At 14.7% G+C, this 20,058-nt stretch overlaps 1 protein-coding gene across 2 annotated transcripts in view; it reads right to left on the bottom strand.

The window, feature by feature from the left end:
- LOC108001957 (guanine nucleotide-binding protein G(o) subunit alpha) overlaps positions 1 to 20,058 on the bottom strand; it is a 111,527-nt gene that overhangs the window by 7,002 nt on the left and 84,467 nt on the right. Inside the window, exons 7-9 of one of the 2 annotated variants that reach the window (XM_062079776.1) lie at positions 15,941 to 16,069; positions 14,127 to 14,256; positions 1,262 to 1,415 (exon numbers count right to left, since the gene is read on the bottom strand). In XM_062079776.1, coding sequence (XP_061935760.1) covers positions 1,262 to 1,415; positions 14,127 to 14,256; positions 15,941 to 16,069 — 413 coding nt within the window. Of the gene's footprint in view, positions 1 to 1,261; positions 1,416 to 11,047; positions 11,217 to 14,126; positions 14,257 to 15,940; positions 16,070 to 20,058 lie in introns of those variants that run through there. The other variant, XM_062079777.1, reaches the window with a different exon arrangement.

Here is a 20,058-nt window from a genome sequence, read left to right as displayed (position 1 = left end):
AGTTATTTCTATACTAGAGATCTATTGGCTATAAAGTAAATAAATAAGATGTTACTGCAACGACATATTCTATTAATGAATTGGATTAAAAAAAAATGATAATATTTATTAATTATTAAAAAGTTAATTTAAATACTCAAAATTAATATAAAATATAAAATAAATAAAAAAAATTAAATTAAATTTGTACAACTTATTAAATTATATAAAAAACTGTATTTTACGCAATTTTCGATGTAAAATTAAATTTTACAATAAAAATTTTATAAATTTATAATTATTATTATAATTAATTAATTTAAAATTAATTATAATTAATTTTGTTATAAATAATAATTGAAATTTCACGAATTTTTTATATTATGTGTATATTTTATCTATCAAAATTTAAATTATGAAATATATATTTAATTTTTAAAATTTTAATAAATATCATATACAGTATATAATTTCCAAATAAATGTCTTTTTATATGATTTATAATTTACTTGAAAAATAAAAAATACAAAATTGTACAATAATTATTAAAACAATGACTAAATATTAGAATAACATTGCTTTTTACATTTTAATTTATATTATCTAAAAATGAATCTATATGTATCAAAAATTCACAAGATAAATGACGATGAATTATACGTAAATATTAATTAAATTAGTGTATTTTAAACAAAAATATATAGTTTTCATGTGGGGCGTGAAGGAATTCCAAGGACGGCAACAAACTACAGACTTTTTATAATAATGTGAACTTTCCACATTTATTTTTATATCATACACAATTTTCCATTTTTACTAACAGATGGCTTTACTAACAGATTTTCAAAATTCTAATCTTTTCTAATTTTTATTTGTTGAAACATAACATAATGGATCATAAATTATTGTGAATTATAAATTTTAACAATTTTTAAGAAATTTTAAATAATAATTAAATATCTTGTCATATTATAGATATTGAAATTATTATTTATCATTTTTCCATAGATCGATAATTTTATTTTTTTCATGCATATGAAAAATAATAATAGAAATTAAAATAGACTAAAATAATTTTTTAATAATTTTAATAATATAATTATAAATAACAATTAATTAGTAATTAATAATACTTACTTCTAATTATAAAATTACTAATAATTGGTAATTAATTGATAATTAATAATTAATAATATTATTATATATATCAAAAATATATATTTAATGAAAATATAAAAATTTCAACAGAAATAAATATGTAAATATAAAAAAAAATTCTTACCGGCATATTCGGGGAAACAAATGGTGAGTGGAGATTTGCGAATTTTCTCTTCAAAAAGATCCTTCTTATTCAGGAATAGAATAATTGAGGTATCAGTGAACCATTTGTTATTACAAATTGAGTCGAATAGTTTCAAACTTTCTTGCATTCGATTCTGTAATAATTAATCACAAACAATAATAATTAATATAATTAATATAATAATGTTAATAATATAGATAAAAAATAAACTATATATATTTTTTTATTATATATAATTGTTATAATTAATTATAAAGATATAAAATATTATATTATTAAGATTTAATATCTCTAATTTATATATGACAAAATAAAATAATAGAAAAAAAAATAAAATAGATAATAATAAAAAATAATATAAAATAATTAAAAAAAAATTGTTTTTCAAAAACTTAAAGAAAATTGCAATTTAAATAACTTGCTAAAAATCACTTTTTTTGTATGTTTATTATTGTATCATAAATTCATTACTATTAAAAATTCTTGTAATTTCTAGAATAAGATAGATTGTACTCATTTAAAGCAATATTTATAGCATTTCATAATGTGTCAATATATATGAAAAAAAAATTCAAACTAAGATAATAAGATATTTTTAAGAAATTAGTTTAATAATAAATTAAAATATAAAATTTTATTAAAAATTTAATTGCTTTGAGTATCTCTGAATATTTAAATATTTAACAAATATATATATTGAAAATTATTACGAAATTGCTTTATCAATATTGCTTAATAATAAAATACAATTAATTATTAGTAAAATTAAAAAGAATGATAATTAATAGATTATTATGAAACTTCTGCAATCAATTATAAAAAATTATAAAAATATATATAAATAAATCAATAAATTTCACTATTTCATGGAATAATTTAATTTATAATTATTTCTTATGTCATTTAGATACATAGCAATATATTTTATTATTTCTTATTTATCTTGTAAAATATTTAATTAATATCTATAATAAGCTTTATTATATAAATAGTGTAAAATAATATAATAGATAAATAGTGTAAAAAATTAATAATTTGTAATAATCTATATAAAATTATATATATAATTTAATATATTAATTTTTTATTTTTTATTTTTATAATTTAATATAATTTAATTAAATTCGAGTTTAAAATATTCAAATTGATATTTATATATTTAGATGAATATACAATTTTATTATTTATGCTATGTTTGCATCAATAATACTTAACATTGTCATAAATAATAAAGTTAATTTTGACTGAAATAAAGAAAGAATTCTACAAATCAATTTGATGCAATATTCAATAAAATTTTGAAAGAAATTTTACTTATCTAAGAATAAATAAGTAAAAAAAAAAGATAATGACAAATTAATTCAAAAGAAATCATGAAAATAAAAGGAAATCAAAATCTAGAAATATTGTATTTGAAATTATCTTGATATTTAAAGTGTATGTTGTTAATAGATGAAAATAAATATAGATGTTAATAGATATAGTTGGTATAAAATAGATGTGTAGATTCAATAAAAAAAATCAATTTCATCAGATTTTAAGAAGAAAAATAGAAATAATAATAAAATATAAATAAAATATATAGAATATAGCAATATAATCTCAACAATAATTTATGAAATTTATAAAATATAAATTTATGATTTATAAAATAATCAAAAAGGAGTAATATCTAAATAATTATGCAACAATATATAATATTTAAATATTTATTTAAATATATTTAAATAAAATATAATCAACTAATACTTCTATTTATTATAAAAAAATAATTATAATTATACTAATTGAAATTTTATGAATGAATTTAATATCTTATAAAACAACTAAAGGCAAAGTTAAAAAAGAAAAATTAAAGCCTTAATTACATTTAATGATAAAAAATGTAAATATTGAATAAAAATAATGTATATTTATAATTAATTATATATGTCTAAGACTTAAATTTAAAGATTAAAAATAAAATATCCTATGAAAATAATATATAGCAGAAAATATAATATACAGATTAGAAAATATGATAAAAATACTGATCAAAAACATCTATATTTACAATAAAGATTAAATAAGAATTAATAAACTGAATCAATTTGAAATCATTTATAGAAAAAAAAAATTTACATATATAAAAATAAAAAAAAGAAAATGCTTTATTAAAATATGATTATTAATTTATAATTTAGTTTAATAATTAATTTTGTTAATATAGAGAGTATGATAATATTAATAATTTAGTAACATACAATGGAAGAGACTTTAATCAACAATTATAATAAAATTTTATTATATAAATTAAATATGGACAAGTATAAAAGATTTAAAAAAATATCTGTATAATGTTAATAAAACTAAAATAAATAAATATGAAAATAAATATCAAAATTTGGGCAAAAAAAGATAATGATAAAATAACCAAATTAAATATTTAAATAGAAAAATATGATAATTTGACACTTATAATAATCCAGAAAAAGTATACAACTTATTAGGAACTATAAATGTCATTAAAAACTATTTCTAAATGATAATTTTAAAAATATTACTAAATAAAACAAATCCAGATATAGCAAAAAGAATTCAATTTTTGAAAATGGAATAAAGAAAAAAATAATTGCATTTTACAGAATGTTAATATATTCTTAAGATATCTTTGAACGACTGATTCTAAAAGTTAAAACATAAAACATAAAATTGGCATACAAAAATTATAATTGAAAATTATTTATTAAGCTATAAGCAATTAAAATTTATATTTATATATAAGCAAATAAAACGAGATTGAGATAGAACAAAACAGCTTTATTTTTATTGCATTTTACTTTATTTTGGCTTCAAATAATGCTTAATTAAACTTCAGTTACTTATAACTGAATATGATAAATAAATCTCAATTAATATTTTTATATACCAATTTTTATGTTTATTTTAATCTCCAAAATTGATTCTTCAAAAATATTTAAATAAATCTATTAATATATATATACATATAACTGCTGTTTGGTTTTAATTTTAATTTTTCAGATATCAACAAAAATATTTATCAAGTAATTAAATATTAGATAATTTATATTTATTTAGATAATTTATATATAGTATATAATATATAGTTTAAGAACTCTAATAATCTTAATTGTAATATTTTCATAGAAATAATTTCTTAATTAATCTTTAGAAAATTTAATTATCGTTTATTATTTATTAGGAAATACGTAAATATTACAAAATCATTATAGTAGTTTTTCAATACTTTATAAATTAAACTATTGGTTTTGATTACATTATATATATTACATATTTATTTAACGTAATAAAAACTAATTCATTAAAAAATGAAACAAAATCATTTTTGTAAAAGCTATCTTTATTGAATATTAATTTGAAGATTTTATATTTGTTAAGTTGTTTATATCAATATTAAATTCAAATATTAAAAATTATTATTGGTTAAAGTAATATCATTATTATTAATATATAATAATGTGAAATAATATTTATTATTATTCATTATATGTATATATCATAAAATTCCGAAAATTTATTTCGAAATATTTATATATCTGGTTATATTATCAATATTTCATAATTCGATATATCCAAACTTATTTTAAACATATTCCAAACTTATACTAAATTTTAAAAATATAACATATGACATTAAAAATATTTTTATAAATAAATCAAATAAATCATTATATATAAAATTAGAAAATCGATAATGATATTTAAAGATTATTAAAATCAATAATATATATATATCTTTATAAATAATTATAATTTCGCTAATTCCAAAAATATTCGTCTTAAAAAATTCCAAAAATTAATATAGTAATTTTGATAATAAGTTCATAATATAAGAACAATATAATATAAGAACAAAGATAATTTTTTTAATCATATATTTTGTATTTCTAAACAATATCTCTATGCTTCAGAAATAATAGAAACAATAAAATCTTTTTTCAAATAAAACAAAAAAAATATTATATATTATATGAAAATTAAATTTTTTATCAAATAGCATATCAAAAAATTCTAACATAATTAATATTATATAAATAAATATTAATTATAAATTCGTAAATAAACTGGATTTCAAAAACTTGATTTATGCATACTTAATGTCAATCTACAAATTATATAATTCTAATGACTTGAAGAAAATAAAATTAATATTTCAATTGATTATTTATTTACTTGATATAATACAAAAAATATATATTGGAATCTTTTTTTACATAAAAAATTTATTGATTTATTGATTTTAAGAACAACAAAAAATAAGAAAGGATCTTTTCAGATACATCTATAATAATGTTTGTAATAAAATTGAAATTTTTCTAAATGAATAAATAATTCAAATAGAATTATAAATACATTTATTTTCAAAAATAGAAGATAAAATATCATCAGATATTATGTCGCATTTCAATTAAAAAATTAAAATATATAAAAATTGTATTAATCTATTATATTATAATAAATTCCTATTAATATATAAAATATTATTATTTTTCAGCATTTTTTTCGAAAATAGTTAACATATGAAAAATGTGATAGAGATAAAAATTGTATTATCTTTTGTAAATAATATAATGATTCATATAATTTTTTTGTAATTGCATTTTTTGGAGAATTTAAAATAACTTTTAATTTTTAAATAAAGAAATTATTCTAAATTTTTTTATATATTTTTTATATATGAAAGCATGTTTCAAAACAAATTCAAGCATATCACACAATGATTTTCAAAATCATTTAAAATTATGAGATCAGAATAATTTAATTATTTCGTAAAATTTATAAATTTATCTTATGATATATAATATAATTATAATATATAATATAAATATTATTGTTATTGTTATTAATTACTATTACCTATCACAATATTTGTTTATGTTTAATCTTCTATAAATTCATTTATTATTTGTATTTTCTATTTTATAAATAAAAATAATCATCTTGTATATAATTTTGTACATATATTATATAATGTATTATAATATTATAATATAATAAATTAATATTTTAAATATATAGTATATTGTACATATACTATATATTTAAAATATTAATTTATTCTACATATTTAAAATATTTAAGAATTTGATATATCGTGATACATATTTGATATAATCGCGATAATTTCTTACTCAATTGAATAAAAAATAGACATGATATGCGTTCATTGTGAATGTCAAAATAAAAAACAAAAAACATTGATATATCGGAAAAAATACAAACTAACAAAAATTATTATTGATAATGTTTAAAAATATTTGAAATGGAATATTAAAAAGAAAATGTTACAACCGAACGATAGAAAGTAAAAAATAGCAAATTTTAAAAAAGAATCAACTATTTTAATAAGAAAGATAATTGAAATATATGATATATCATCTATTTCAATTCATAAAATTTTGAAAATGATTAAAAAGTCATAAAATACAAGAATTATAATCAAATAATCTATCAAATTTTTGTAATTAGTTAATAAGAAATGTAAACAATTATAACTGTTATAAATAAATTTTTTGAACAGATGAAACAAATGAATTTAACAATAATAATAACAAATATATCTAATTTATCAAATATATATATATGAAAAATTGAAAATTTAGTATTTCGTATAAATATTTAACATAAAATTATTGATGATGTATTAATAAGATCTTATTTTTATAATGAAACGTTAAGTAGAAATGAATATTTTTAATTTTTGAATAATAAATTTATATATTGTAATCATTATTGCGTAAGATATGTTCTTTTAACAAGATGAAATATTATTAATTGTAAAATGAGAAATTTTTTACATAAATTTATGAATAAAAGAATAAAAAAATAGAAACTAATAGATTTAATAGAATGACAAGATCTTCATATGATATTTATGAATTTTTTTACGAAGTTACATAAGATATTATTAAACTGTTAAGAGATATAAGGGAATTTAAAAACAAAAATAGTAAAATAAAAGTCAATAGAAATTTATGTCAATAGATGCTCCATCTAAAAATGCTACTGATAAGAAAAAATCTTCACTCTTCAAATTCAAAAAATTTTTAAATTTTGAAAACAATACGCATTACGCAATTTTTTTTGCTATCAAATTTTTTCTGAGGGGATTAAAATTGATCCATGAAAATTCAATCATTATTTGATTTTATATTATAATTTATAAAATATAATTTAAAATCATAATATCTTCTTCACATATATATTTTTTTTCCACTACATATATATATTCTTATACATATATTCTTTATCACTTTCAACAGTTTTTCATATTCTTTGTAAATAGATGTATATTATTCACAAATTTTACGAAATTGTCTAAACAATAAAAATTCTAATGTAATATTAGTTTCCATTGAAAATGAAGTATCATCTTGCGATTTAATAATTACATCTTTTATTATATCATATATTTCAATTTTTTACATTAATTGGCATCTCATTATTATTACTGTTATTAGAATGTAATCATAATAAATAAATAATATAATTTGTAAATATATAAATATATAATTTGCAAGATTTCTATAAAGCATTTTCATGTTTATTAGAATCTTCACATATTTATTATTAATATTTATAATAGACTACAAAAAAACTAATATTTCTTATTGTTAATAATTCTTCACTAATCAATACTAATCAACTCCTTCACTTCTATTAATAAAATCAAATTATAGAATTATATTCATTTTGTTGTTAACGAAAATAGAATTCATAATATGATTTATTATGATAAATATATATATATATATTTTTCGTTTTTTACTGATACATTCGAATCGAATAATTATATACATGTCAAAAAAATCTCAGGAACCTTTCTTGCATACACAATATCATATATATAATAAGATCCAAAATTTTTTTATAATTTTTTTTCTAATTTATTATAAATAAAATATAACAAGACAATAAAGCTTATAAAAAAAATTTGTTTCATAATTATTAAAACTATTAATTGAATTATGAAAAAATGAATTTAAAAAAAATTTTGTTTAAAATATTTTTCTAATTACTACGTAAACAATTGATAAATATTTTTTTAAATAATAATATTAAAATAATAATTTTTTTCCAAAAACTTTTTCTCTATTTATTTTAACAATTCGTAAGTTATAATATAAAATTAAAAAGTAATCAATTTTTCAATTGGCTCAATTTTATCCGTCTTGAGTGATTTTGGACAGCAAAAAAAAATTGCAAGTTGGAAATTTTTTTTATAAGAATGTTATTTATTAAAAGAAAAAAATTATTATTATCAAAATTTAATTATGTAATGATTAATGAACAATATTATTACGAAATAATTGAATTATTTATCTCATTTCTGACATTAATATGTAACTTTAAAGATTATGGTATATACTTTGTTTTTAAATATCATATAAAATAATTTATAGCATTTTATTTAAAAAATTGAAGATAAAATCTTCAAAAAAGTGTAATCATAAAAAATTTATATGAATCAACATATTGTTTACAAAAAACAATCGAAATTTTTCTTTTATAAATTTCTTTTTATATTTACAATTTTTGAGAAAAAATATTGATAAAAAATACATGAATATATATATTATATATATTATATAGTTAGCGAATAAATATATTATATATCTAGCATTAAATTTTCGATGCAAAAATGGCCATTAGTTATATATATTATATATTATAGTATATATGTATATATATATATATATATATATATATATATATATATATACTAATTTTAATATTTTGTATTTTATATATATAATAAAATAAATTATATACAGTTACAAAAAAACTGGACATTGCAAAAAAGGAATTACTAATGTAATAGAAAGAACTGCTGAATTTGAAAATCTAAACAATAGAAACAAGCGTCATTAACTACTTAAATTGATATTATTATACAAATTTTAAAATACAAAATAAGTTATATATATTATATATATATATAATAAAGTAAGTTATATAAAATTATATATATAATAAAGTAAGAAAAATGAGAAATATTATGATATAAAAAGCAAATTATTTCATTATACTAAAGAATGAGGGGTTAATCGAAAAGATTGTTGAAAAGAGATCTGATTAATTATTAACAATGCAGTTTGTCATGTTTTCTTCTCGCGTCCGTTTTACCATCATGTGAAGTCATATATGTATATATACATATATGTATAATGTAATATATGTAATATATGTAACTTTATATTACATATACACAATATATTACATATACACAATATATCACATATACACTGTATACTACTTTATACACAATATACACAACTGTATATTACTTTTTATTGTAATATAATATAATATAATATAATATAATGTAATGTAATGTAATGTAATGTAATGTAATGTAATATAATATAATATAATATAATATAATATAATATAATATAATATAATATAATATAATATAATATAATATAATATAATATAATATAATATAATATAATATAATATAATATAGTATAGTATAGTATAGTATAGTATAGTATAGTATAATATAATATAATATAATATAATATAATATAATATAATATAATATAATATAATATAATATAATATAATATAATATAATATAGTATAATATAATATAATATAATATAATATAATATAATATAATATAATATAATATAATATAATATAATATAATATAATATAATATAATATAATATAATATAATATAATATAATATAATATAATATGATATGATATGATATAATATAATATAATATAATATAATATAACGTAATATAATGTAATGTAATGTAATGTAATATAATGTAATATAATATAATGTAATATAATATAATATAGTGTAATATAGTGTAATATAAAATGTATTATTATGAGTATTATAATTTTTATTTAATTTTCATAATCCTTAAGATTATATTTTTAAATTATTAATCAATATGAATTATAAATTTTTTTATAATTTGAAAATATCATTCTAAATGATTTTGTAATGACTAAATGATATATTAATATTTTATTTAAAAAAATATTTCAACAAATGCAATGTTGATTTAATTAATTAATACTAAGAATTTTAATCTATTCATAAAGTTTAAGATCCTTTATATGATTCTTTAGTAGATATATAAGTATCAAAGTGTAATTTAGACTTCCTTGACTTCTTAAATTACTCTATTGTTACAAATTTTATTATTATCATGTTTCAAGTATCTTTTTGTTTTTATATGCAATGACATATTATAACTTTATGTTACATTCATTTAAATGAACTACTGAAAACAATTATATCATTTTAAAAAACTTTTTGTTCTAGATTATAAAAAGAAATAAAAATTAAAATATTTGATATAAATGTTAAATTATATATCAATAATAAATTATAATAAATTATTTATTATAATAAATTATGAAAAATATTTGATAATCTTAAGATAAAGATATCACTTTGCTCATAATATACTATTGTATATTCTTAAACTATAAATTAAATACATTACATTTTTTTTTGTAAGCAATAATTGTTTACAACTTCATCTAGAGAAGAACACATAAGTATGACAAATTAATTAATGATATGATAACATTATACAACATTTTTAGAAATTAAATAATTTGCACTCATCAATAATTTAAAATGCAATAATAATGCTTCAAAATTCAAATAATTAATATAATTCATATAATTCATTCATTTCTTTATTTAAGAATCTTATATTAATTTGTTTTATTTAAATATTATTATCGAATATTTATTTGATTTTTTTTGTATAGTTAAAGAATTATATATTTATAAAAGTTTAAAGTAAGAAAATGTTTATAAAACAAAAATTTATAAAAGTTCATATATTTTTAATATAGTTTACAATATAAAATATTTTGTCTACACTTTTCCTTATTGTAACTTTTCAAGTATGCATATAGAATGATATATCTGAAATAAATTAAGTTCATAACAAATTTATTTATTTAAATAAAATTTATTTATTTGTGACTAACTTGCAATACATATAACCTGTTTGGAAACAGGTTATATGTATATATATTATAAAATGCTTATATATATATATAAAATAAACGTTTATATGAAAGTGAAAAATAGAAAAGAAAAGAAAAAACACAAAAGTATACAAAAATATCAGTTGAAATTTATTTATTAATTAAAATTTGTATTTTATGAAAGAAAAAGAAAATAGAATGAAACAATGAACAACAAAGATCAATCGTAATTTATTTTATTTTATTTTATTTTCATCTTATTTTAACTAATATTATAAGCAAATTTAAATTTGCTTATAACTAATAATAAATAAGTCTCAATCAATATTTTCGTATATTAATTTTTGTGTTTATTTTAATCTCGAATCGATTTTTTAAAGAAAATAAATATCTATAATCACTATATATATATATATATATTAATAATAATCCTGCATATACATTATAAGAGAATTATTTATTTTACCATAAATATTAATTCATAAATATAATTATATGTATGATTCTATTTCAGTTTAATTATAAATGATTTCTGAATAAAATGCATTTTAGCATTTAGCGCATTTTATAATTTTTAATGTTTTTCAAGAATTCAATTCTCATTAATTCAATAACTAAATTTAAATTTCACATATATATTTATATAAAGTATTCTTTATTTAATAATATAGAAGAAGATTAAACAGTTAATATTTTTTTCTATAAATTTTATAAATAGATAGATAAAATAAGAAAGAATCTAAAGAAACAGATTAATGAAAATAAAATTTTTTGATGAATTTTATGTTAAATTTGAATTTAATTGTAAAAATTGTTTTAGATTTTACAGATAAATGAATACAAAATATCAATTTTGTGATATATTTGCGAAACATTAAATATAAAAAATTTTCTTTAATATTTTTATCAAATCCATTGTACAATAATATTTTTTTTATAAAATCAAAATTTGATCTATCATCATTTTTTTGTTGACATGTATCGTTTTGAAGTTGTTCTATTTTTAATTCAAAAAAGATATTTATAAATATTTGAACGTTTTCTTCAAATAGAAAACTAATAAAAAATGTTATAGTTCTTCGAATATTAAGAAAAAATATTTTTTAATAAATCTTTATATATGGTGAAACTTATTTATATACAGTGAATTTCAAAATGATCTTATTTCAACAAAAAAAATCCTGTAGTTATAAATTAAATTTACAATATATATGAAGGAGAAAAATAGCATTATTGTATTATAATAAAATTGATAAAAATATTAAAAAAAAAGTTTTTATATTTTTACGATTTTAAATATAGCAAAAATTGATGTTTGCATTATCTTCAAAATTTAAAGCAATAGATAATTTTTACAATTAAATTCAAATTTAACATATAAAAATACATTAAAAATATTTTTATTCTAAAATCAATTTATCATATCCATTTATCATATAAATAGATAAAATTTTTAGAAAGAAAAAAAAATATTAATCAAAATTGATTTTTTTCTATTATTAAGAAAAAAATACTTTATATAAATATATATGAATAATTTAGATAAATTGCATTAATTTTGAAAAAAATGAATTGAAATGCTAAAATATGCTATCATTTGTCTGGCAATATAAGAAACAATTTTAGAAAATAATATATATGATTAGTTAATTTTTGAAAAAAATAATTCTCATACTATTTGTGAAATATTTATCTGTATAATATATTATAAATATAACAAATGTATTATAAATGTAACAAACTGTATTATAAATATAACAAAATGATGTTATTCAGGATATTAAACGATATCTTAAAATTAATAAAATTAACAAAATATGTTTTTTTTATTATAATTATAATTATCGTGAAACAATTGTAAAAAAAACATAATAGATACAGAGAATGATAAATATTATACATATATATAAAATTAAAAGAAAACTATAGAAATATATATTTATATAAATAAATATGATTATATTATATTATAATAATTATATAAATAAATATGATTATATTATATTATAATAATTATATAAATATGAGATATGTATATTAATTAAAAACATTATAATTTATAATATATAAATTGCAATGAATTATTTTTTATATGTAATCAAATTTAAACTATAGTTAAAATTATAATTAATAAATAGTTAAAATTTACAATAATTAATTTAAAAAATATTTAATATTGCATTATATTTGAAGAATATTTAATATTATATATAATATTTGATTTATTTTTATTTCAATTATGTCTATTATTGCTAAAATATATTTTTAAAATTTAATACACATTATTTATTAATATTTTTAATAATATTTTTGATTATAATATAAAAAGATTTATTGATATATATAATTTCTATACTATAAAAACTTCTTAATAAAATATTCCTTAAAATATTAAAAATTATTTGTTAAATATAATTAAGATATAAAAATTTTGACCATGAAAGAGTTAAATTTATTTTATTAATGTTATTTTTCTTAATAATTTTCTAATTTTAATTATTATTATTAAAAATTAAATTATAATTTAAATTATTATTATTAATTTTTCAATATTATTAATTATTAGTTATCGTATTTATTTATTTATTATAATTATTTTATATAATTATTTATATATAAATATTTTCTATTTTTTATCAATAATTTACCATTAATTTTTTATTTTCTAATCATTTATTCTTTTTTGTACTCATTAATATTTATAATTGACTTTCTACTTTCTATTATCAATATTATAATAATATTAAAACTTTTTTAAAAACAATAAAATATATAATAATAAATTATTATTATTATTGATAGTTCTTTATTATTAAAAAAAAGTTTTGAGGATTTGAATTCTTACCGTCGTTTCATCTTCATGTAAAACTTGGTCGTATTCAGACATCGCGACACAAAATATGATCGCAGTGACATCTTCAAAGCAATGGATCCATTTTTTACGTTCACTTCTTTGACCGCCTACATCAAATAATCTGAAAAAAATTAATATAATAATAAATAAAGATTCAGAAATTTATAGAATAGTTAAATAATAAATTTCTATATTGTTATGATTATTTTAAATTGGTCTGACTTTTGAAATAATCATTGCAATACATTAAATTTATAAAATTATTTTAAATATTTATTTTTACTAGTTATTAATTGATAATTCAAATTATTATATTTTAGTTACTTAATTGGTTATGTTGTATAAAATGAATTTTCATATATTATTTTTGTATTTAGGAGATTATATATTATAAATTTTTAAGTAGCAAAAATTTATTAATATGAATAATTTTAAATCTAATATTGTTATAATGCATGATTTTCTAATTTTTCTTATTAATAATATTAAATTTTTCTATTCTAAAATAAATAATGAAAAACAAATAATGAAAAATAATGAAATGATAATAATGAAAAAAAATTTGATTATTCTGGCTTTAGAATACTAATTCATTTCATTTAATCAAAATTATTAGTTTTGACAATTATTGACATGAAATATATATCCAGTATTGATTTTTAACATATCATTTTAGTATTTATAGTATATATTTATACATATAGTATATATAGTATAGTATATATAATATGTGGTATATATTATGTATATATTATTATATTAACAAATCATTTGGAGATAAATAATATCAATAAATATAATTTTATTAAAATAAAAATTATTTTAATATATTTTTATATTATTATATTTATATAAAAATATAAATTGCATATATTTATATGAATATGATATATAATGTATAAAATAAATATAATGTTAATGATATTAACATATGTACATATAAATTAAATTTAATATTTATGTAAATTCTTTTTGTATGATATAATATATAAAAATATTTCTTAATATAACTTAAGAATTTAAAGAAAGAATATTTTTCAATTCCTTAAATTATCATTTTAATAATTCATGCTTAATCATTCATAAGTCGTTACTCTTTTTCTCTTCTTTATCCTCCTTCTTTATTTAATTTCTTTATTTCATTATTAAGATTACTATAATTCACAATAATTTCAATTTTTATTACATTAAAATATCTTAAAATTATTTTTCAAACAATTTTTCATTTTAAAATTAAATCTTTCAAAATAGATTACCCATTTTATATATAAAATTCAATATATTTTTAAATAAGAATACAATTTTGTAATTTCAAATTTTAAAATAAATTTAGAATTTAATTATAAAAGCTATAATTATTTTTAAAATTCTACTCCTATATTGAATTATTTGTATAATTATATAAAATGTATTATATGTATGTAACAAAAATTAAAATATTTTTTTTCATAACATTATAGTATTTATAAATAAATTCAGAAAGAATTGGGATATAAAAAAAAAAATATATAATTATAGTTCCATATATGAAAATAAATAATTGAAAATGTATATTACAATATAAAAAAGTACATGTATTATTTATTGTTATTTTATTTATTTTAAATAATTTAGTAAACAAGATTTCATTTAAAATATTTTAAAATTAATAAATGATATTGAAAAATATAAAAATAATCATCATAATCACTTTTTAAAAATAAAAATTTTAGAGTTTTAAATATTTTAAAAATTTATAAATCTATTAAATATTATTTTTATGCATCTTATATACACATATGAAATATTTTTCTTTGATTACTTACTTGAAATTAAGATTCTTGAAGGAAAAGTGGACTTCCACTATGCCCGTTGTTTTGACACGAGTTCTTAAAATATCTTGCTCCGTAGGTTGATAATCCCTTGCTCCTAATCGGTCTAAATCATCCAGAAAACTAAAATTTCAAATAAAAAACGGAATGTTGATTAAAAAAATTTTTTTTTTAAATTTTTAAAATATCAAAAATTCTAAAAATTATGTTTTTATTATAACTAAAAATTTAAAAATCTAAAATAAAAAATTTTAATTCAAAAATTTTAAATGTAAAAGAATCGATGAATTTTATAAAGTATTTTACAAAATACTATGTATTATAATGTATTACATTTCATTACATTACATTACATATATTACATTACATTAATTCTTTCAGGATTTAAAAATTAAAAATTAATTTTTATAAATTAAATTTTTTTTATAAAATTTCTGTGATTATATATAATTACATATTTTATTTCTTTTTATAATAATAGTTTGTTAATATATAATATTTAAAACAATACAAAATTTATTTTTTCTATTAATTAAATAAATTTAAATTTAATTACAATAAATATATATAGAATCGATAAATATATATGTAGAATCGATAAAGAAAATTATGTTGATTTAAAAGGCAAATAAATTTTATATAAAAACTATATTTTTATTATGATTTTAAATTTATTAAGTCTCTATTAATTATATTTATATTTATAATTATATTTTATATAATTTATATTTATTTTTATTTAATGTAAGTGAAAAATTTGTAATAAAAGTAATAAATGTATGTGTTAAACAAGAATATCAATAATTCACAAATATTTTTAAAATTTTAACAGAATTCTTTTTATTTGAAATTTTAATCAAAGAAATGAATATCTTCAATTTCTAAAGTCTTATAAAAATAATAAATAATATATATATATATGCAAGATGTATTCGTGAGAAACATCCTAGATAATTCAATCTCTAAAATGTCAGTTTTAGAAATCAAAACGATATAAAAAATAGTATACAAAAATATTTAAATTTATTAAATTGTGAGGAATTTAAATTTTCATTAAATAAAAGGAGATAGTTCGAGATGATTAACAGATCGAAACGGCTATATGATAGAAATAAAATTTCATTCTAGTTCTATCTTTTTTTATTTATGTAAATTCAATTATTAATAAATCGGCCTCAACCAACATTTTATATCAATTATGTTTATTTTGACTTCTAGAATCGATCTTTTGTATATATTTTATGACATTTTTATATATTTTGAATAACTAAAGAATTGAAGATCAATATTAATTTTTTTTAATAGATTATATAATATTTATATAATTTTATATAATTTTATTGGACTAATCAATATAGCTTGTTATTTCCTAGAAAAAGATATTGCTGTTATATCGAAAAAGGTGCAATAATAATTATTTAAAAAATTAAAAATTAATATATTATTTTTAATTTGAAAAAAAGAAAATTCTTTTCAGTTCCAAGGAATATTTTAAAAAATTAATTCTTATGAATTATTTAATTATCATATCGACATAAAAGTAAAATATGTCGATATTTCAAACAAAAACAGCTTACAATATATATTAATAATGCTTAATATGCATTAAACAAAAGAAAAATTCTTTAAAAATTACAATACATTTTGAAAATAATATTATTTATAATTATTCTTTATAATTATTTTTTATAATTTCACATAAATTCTTTCCTGGAAAAATATGTATACATATATATTTATATTATAAATCAAGCAATATAAAATCCTTTTATAAAAGTTTTATAAATAATATTATTTTAAATTCAAATTGTGATCGAGATCGAGATTGATTAAAATAAGTATTCATATGATTTTATCAATACAGAAATAGAAGAAAAAAAATATGAGATAGAATAGAAATATGGAATATCAATGGGATAATAATTTAAACTTAAGTAAAATAAAGATAGTTTCTTAACAACCGTTACTATAAATATGTTTTTATTTAATGAAAATATTTTTATTTTAATTATAATAGGTAGGCAAGTAAGTACTATTATATAATAACAGTAATTTTAAAATATTTGAAATATATTATATTTTTTATTATAATATGACAATAAAAAGTAGACATATAATAATATAAAGCATTTAAAATTTTAATCAGTTTTTATTAATAATTAATAAGATAGATTTTATTTGTTTAAATGCTAAGAATAAATTTAAAAAATAAAAAAGATATCTCATATTTCATTTTCTCAAAAATCAATTACAAAAATTAAAAATCAAAAATTTATATTTATTTCTATAAAATTATTATTAAGTTTCATTTTATATATAAATATAGATTTTTTTTATTATTTTGAAATTCAAATTGAAATATCGAAATAGAATCACCACAATAAAGCACTTTATTATTGAACAAATCATATATTTTAATAATGTCACCTATTAATATTTGTCATTTCATTAAAAAAAAAATAAATTTGATATTACTTTTGATGTATTATTGATAAAAGAAGAATCTAATTATTTTTTTATGAAATAAGATTTTAATTATCATAATTAATTGTAATTTAAAATATTAAAAATCAATATGAATGAACAATAAAAAAAGAAAAGAAAAAAATAATATATTAACAATCAAAATTCTATTTATTAAAAGAATTATTATAAATTTCTTAAAATTAATTTTTATTTTTGTATTGAATTTATCGTGAGTACAATGTTGTAACGAGTGCGAACATTTTCATCTTATCGCGTTGCGATAGGTTTTATATTGCTTTTCGTGGCACGCATGTAAAGATATCGAGTAATCAATATTAACCATCCAGAAAAATGACATGCTATTAAAACAGCAAAATATTATCATTTGATGTCCGATAATTTTATTCTTCATTTTATAATTTTTATGATATTGAATAATTTACAAAATACATAATTAATTTATATAAACTAAAATATAATAAAATATGATAATATATGATAATAAAATATATAAAATATATAAAATATAATAAAAAAATATAAATACTATGTATATGTATGTATGTGTATATATATATATAAATATATATATATATTTACATCTATCTAATTTATATATACATATACATACATATATATATATAAAATATAAATTAAAATAAGTATTCGTATTAATTTTATCAGTACAGAAATAAAAGAAAAAAAATATGAGATAGAAATATGGAATATCAAAATTTTAATTAATATAATAATGAAATAATAATTTAAACTTAAGTAAAATGAAAATTAGTTTCTTAACAGCCTTTGTTATGAATGTGTTTTTATTTAATGAAAAAATATATATATATATATATATATATATTTCTAACTGTGTATTGATTAGATACAATCGCTAGAAATATTGTAGTCTGTTTGTCATCAAATTATATCTCAATAATTTGATGATAATAATAAGTAATAAACTATTTGTATATTGTATGTAACTAACTTGTAGTAATTCAAATATGATTTTTAAAAATTAAAAAATTATATTTATATAATCATTCGATTATTGGAATGTAATGTTACCAGTAATTTTGTTCTGGTTAGAAAAATGAATGTATACAATATCACATAAAAACATATAAAGAATCATGTAAATTCGATTTTTTTGAAAATTAATTTATATTTTTTGAAAATAAATCCACATTTTCTGCTTTTTTATTATTTTCATGTTTAGAATAATTTTTTTATTAATAATTTATTGATATAATATAATGGAATTATATCTAATTTCATTTATATTTGAAAAATATTCAAATTTAACATGAAATATCTTATTCAATTTTGTTATTCTTTATTTTCATTTTATTTTGAATCTTCTAATTTCATTTATATATAAACGTGAATATACATCATTCTATGGTCATATATCATTATAAATATTATATTAATATAATAATAATAATTTTAAAATATATATATGTATAATATGTATATAATATATTTATATAATTATAATTATAATAAATATAATTATATAATATATATATACACACATCATTTTTTTAAACATTTTCCGACTTGAAAAAGTTAGTAAATTTTTTTATCAATTACAAATTGCGATATTAGAATTAATATATGGATAAATATATGTTAGAATTAAT

Source organism: Apis cerana, linkage group LG9, assembly GCF_029169275.1.
Source record: "Apis cerana isolate GH-2021 linkage group LG9, AcerK_1.0, whole genome shotgun sequence".
NCBI classification, from domain to species: domain Eukaryota; kingdom Metazoa; phylum Arthropoda; class Insecta; order Hymenoptera; family Apidae; genus Apis; species Apis cerana.
The sequence above is the reverse complement of the archived record's forward strand: the minus strand, read 5'-3'. Positions and strand labels throughout refer to the sequence as shown.